The sequence below is a fragment of the Nanorana parkeri genome, unplaced genomic scaffold, assembly GCF_000935625.1.
Source record: "Nanorana parkeri isolate BGI_ZX_2015 unplaced genomic scaffold, ASM93562v1 scaffold174, whole genome shotgun sequence".
Lineage (NCBI taxonomy): Eukaryota > Metazoa > Chordata > Amphibia > Anura > Dicroglossidae > Nanorana > Nanorana parkeri.
Genome location: NW_017306442.1, coordinates 2482212 through 2486770, shown reverse-complemented (window position 1 = coordinate 2486770; position 4559 = coordinate 2482212). Strand labels below are relative to the sequence as shown.

Below are 4559 nucleotides of genomic sequence, written 5' to 3'. Positions count from 1 at the left end.
GTACTGTCTCTGAAATGGTTAAACCACAAAACTGAGAAAACAAAATACTGCAGAAATAAAGAGGCAGCAATAAGCATACAAGACAGGTTTGTATTTGGTCACTCTAATCAATAGACAGGATTGCAGGTCAGCACGTAATACTCGATGTTACAGGATCACTCAATACTCCTTTACGCATGTAACCAGGTTTAGGCAACCTGCTCCATAAACAAAACTGGAGCCGTGTATGAGTGATAAAAGGTTTGTTTGTAGCTACCAGTAAGTGAGTCAGAAAGGGCAACCATAAATACAACAGTAAAACGACAGTACAATGATATCTGCAACATTCCACAACATATGATGAATATATCACCGTACTTTAAAAAATGTTTTCATGTTAAATCCTTTTTCTAAAAAGGATTTGCTCAAAGATCACGCATAAGCCTGTAGAACAGGACATTCTTACCTAGACCTGAAGCACCTTCCCCGAGGGGAAATTTACAAAAAACACAAAAACGTGCTGTCAGTCTCCTTATGACAGAAAACAAAAATACTTCTTTAGCATGCATGAAGTCAAAGAAGAACCATAAAGAACCTAAAACAACCAAAAAATCCTCAGATTATATCTCCAAGTGTTTGCAGTATAGCAAATAAAACTAACAAATGTGTTAACGCCAAGCCACAGACCTCAAATTTCATTGTAATTCTATTAAGCTCAGTGTACGTCTTCCAATGAGGTGCTTTATGTTGTTGCATTTTTCATTTTCCAAACAGGGCAAACAGTGTTTTTGATATATGCTGGATGATATAAAGGGTCAGTCCACCCATAAATAAGGCCCCTTCCACATGGGCAATGTCCATTCCAATCAGCAGGGGATCTGTGCATGGATCCAAGCAGTATGGAATATAGTCACTTCTGTGACATCCGTGTCCATTTAGTTCTTTCCTCCATCTTACAATGGAGGGGGGAAAAAACAACTATCCTGGCCAATGTTATGTCTAAGGGCAGTCGGATGTAAGCAGACATGTGTTATCATCAGATTACCTCCGATCTGTCACGATCAGGTGCACAAAAACAGAACTTTGTTCCATTTTTCTGTTTTCCGTACCTAGGTTGCGTCGGGGGTAGTCAGATGTAACCGGATGCCCATCCATTTAGATCCGGCAGCTCATAGAGCAACATTGGGGTTCCGATCAGTTCTGCCTGAGAAATAAGACAGGTGGACCCAATCAGATTGACCGTGTAAAAGGGGAAATATACTTCAGTTACAAGTGTCACCTTCTGCCTTGTTTTTATAAAAGGCCACTGGCAACCTCTTTCTGGCTCAGTTCTGTTCAATTTCCCACAAAATAACACAACCTAAAAGCCGAATAAGACCCCTTATATGGGATATTACAAGCCAGCAGGCCTTGCCATCAGAAAGCCATAGAAAAGAAAGAAACCAACATCAACTAAATAAATCATGTCTGATGGTGGACTGAGAGCTGGAGCTGCTCGATGTGGAATTTATTTGGCTACTACAGAGAAATTTGGGGTCTTGGCAGACACGGTCTGAAATCGGATCCGTCCAGTCATCAGGGAAGTTTACATGAGTGCAGCACAGAGGCTCTTCTGCACAGCAATGAGATCCTGATGTGTAAATGTAAACATAACTGCATAATGTATGTAAACATAACTGCATAATGTTCTATATAAAGACAAGGATCACACGGGTTATATCACAAGGGTTATACCTAGAACTACAGCGTGTGGTGTAAACTGCAACTGAAATTTAACGCTTTGCAGAGCTAGAAATTTTAGAGAAGGAAAAAAGCTGAAGCACAGCATGAAGTAAAAACATATGCAGCAAAAAAAAAAAAAACACATACGTAAAAATGTAACAGACAGATCTAAATGCATGACAAACTTTCATATGCCAAGTATCCTTAAACAAACAGAAGAGTAGTAACATGACACTTACCTCTACACTAGCAAAAATGTCAGCCGAAGTAAAGCTTTCCTTCTGGGGTTCAGATTTCCCATAGGCAGCATCAGCAATGCCGTTCTGATTGATTGTGTCCGGCCCCATGTGTACACCATTCACTGCAGCAGCTGACTTAGAAGTGATCTTCACCTTGTCCCCTTTGTTGTCTGTCACTTTGGAGCTGGCCGTGCAGGTTAAGGCAGCAGCCGAGCTGGAGGAGCGTGTAGAATTTGAAGAACTTGCTCTCTCGATCTCATCCTGAGTCTGCTTTAAGACTGCAGTTCTGGGAACTTTACCTGAAGCATATTTTGTATGGGTTGGGGCATGTGCAAGTTGGCTGGGGAAGAGCTGCTTATTAATTGGTTGTTTGTGAAGTTTAGCAATAGCTGCCTCCGCTTTCAGGTCTTGATCGAGAGCAGATTTCTTTCTTGCTATTCTGACACTAGAGGATATGGCTCTAGGAGATGCCACAGGTGATGATGCATTCGATGCAGACTGTGGAGACCTGGGAGATGCCTTAGAGGTGGGTGTGGGGCAATCCCTTATACCCAATGCAGGTCTAGACAGCACTTTTGCCTTAACATTTCTAAAGTTTGGTTTGGGAAAGCTGACCACCTCAGGCTTCTTGGCTTTAACAGTTGTCACAATGGGCAGCTTTTTACCAACATGCTTTACTGCGACATTGCCGGAGCCAACTTTAGTTTCTACACCATTCCCTTTAATAGCCTCCTTGCCATTATCAATTGTCTTCACTTTCTCAATTTGCCCCAAATCATCCAAAGCAGGTACAGCAAAAGTCATATTCCTGGACTCCGGCAAGGGTGTGGAAGTATAAGCCTTAGCTTCTGTGTTCAAACTGGGACTAGCTACTAAAAATGTGTCTTCACAGTCAAGCCCAGATAAAATATTTAACAGGTCTTTCGATCCTGAACTACAAGACTGTGTTCTGCTGGAGGACTTTGGTGTTCTTGTTGAAGACAATTCTTTTTTCATGTCTTTGGCTTCAAGGTAATTATCCTTTGTTTGTACAACTGGATTAATGGCTTCTTGAGGTGTTGCAGGGAGAATACCTACACTATTTTTGTTAATATCATTCTCAATTAACATGGCTGTGCTCAAGTTACTGAGATTTTCAAGAGCCATTTCATCGCCCTCTTCTGGAGTGCTGCATGCGATTACATCCCCATGACTGTCAAATACCTGGTTTGCAACTTCAGGCCCTTTATTGATTAGCACCTTTTCTTTGGGATCTTCAGGGATGTGTGGAGGCACTTCAAAATAATTCAAGTCTTTACTGCACTGCTCAACAGATTGGCAGCAATCCTGAACGTTGTTCGTCCACTTCAAAGATGCAGAAAAAACCTCAGTGGAAGTATTCGGTAATGCAGAGCTTTCTAATACAGAGGTACTCATTGGCTTTTCAGAGTCACTTGAAATAATGCTATTTTTCCTCATGTGCATTTCACTGCTCGTGTCACATGACAATGAGAACAAACCCAGGGTTGCCTCCAAGTCTTTGTGCTTAGTGATTGGTGAACATAAATTCACCTGCTCAGACGCAAGATTCCCACAAACAACATCCATCGGATTTACAGTGCATGGAAAAGACATGACCTGTTCAGGTTTGCTGTAATAGGTTTTAGAGGAGTAAGGCATAGGCTCGTCAACATTCTGTAGGTTGTGCATATATTGGAAATTACTAGGATTGGAGAGGAATTCATTGTGTAAACAAATAGGGGTCCTTGGGGGTAAGGAGCTCGGCTCCTGCTTATTAACATAATCTACCGTTTCTTCTAACTCTATGGTGCCAATATGGAGAGTATTTTTGACATCTGAAATTTCACCATCAGTTTGTTTATGTAAATAGTCTATTGTATTCTCAAGCTCAAACCCAATAGGCCCTTGGGGAACAGAATCACCACTTGGCTGATTCTTGCACCATGCTGGATCATTAGAGTTCATGTTCCATTCACATTCAGAACAATTTGCCTTTTGCTCTTCATTTCCATTTCTGTGGTTATCAAAAAGTAATGGGGAGCCATATGCATTCTTGGGGGAGTCCTTTGGATTTTGCACATTCATCCTGCTGCTTTACAGCTTGATACACCTCAGTCAGGACATTTCAGTCTTAGAAGTGGAGTACACCTACAAAGGAAGTCTTTCTATCGAGGTGTTATGGGACAGATCCATGCAAGGCAGATGTATCAGATATGAAATATTTCAGTTTCTGTTATGTGTTCATCAGGACATAAGCCAGTTCCATCTGTAAATTGAGAAAATAATATTAGGATTTGTAAATGCACAAAAAAACCAATGACAATTTTTTTTAACCAGACTTCAATTCTTTAGCTGGAGGCACCAGAAGTACCGCTTCGGGGTGCATCTGTTCCAGTAGAAAGCAGTGGATGGGGTTCATTAGTCAAAATTGTATTAAAAATTAACTCCACCTTCTGTTTTCTCAAATAGGGAGTCATGGACACACTCCTTGGCCTAGGCATCATCACACAGTCTTTGCACAAAATACATAGTACACTGCTTGCACAACACAACGTTGGGACATGCAAGTTCTGTTCTAAAGCCTGACCACACCTTGAGTTGGACACCACATGGAATACA

The 4559-nt window shown here is 41.3% G+C and overlaps 1 protein-coding gene across 1 annotated transcript; it reads right to left on the bottom strand.

The window, feature by feature from the left end:
- Positions 1 to 1108: 1108 nt before the first annotated feature.
- LOC108785681 (microtubule-associated tumor suppressor 1 homolog) lies at positions 1109 to 4201 on the bottom strand. The gene is made up of 2 exons (XM_018554802.1): positions 1941 to 4201; positions 1109 to 1183 (listed from the first exon to the last, which is right to left on the bottom strand). Exons 1-2 carry the CDS (start codon positions 4023 to 4025, stop codon positions 1109 to 1111), a joined length of 2160 nt encoding a protein of 719 aa, XP_018410304.1. The 5' UTR covers positions 4026 to 4201.
- Positions 4202 to 4559: the final 358 nt, after the last annotated feature.

Coding starts and splice junctions, on each gene's coding strand:
- LOC108785681 (XM_018554802.1), bottom strand. CDS start 4,025: ATGAATGTGCAAAATCCAAAGGACTCCCCCAAGAATGCATATGGCTCC. Junction 1,184..1,940: donor ACATTTTTGCTAGTGTAGAG/GTAAGTGTCATG, acceptor CTTATTTCTCAG/GCAGAACTGATCGGAACCCC.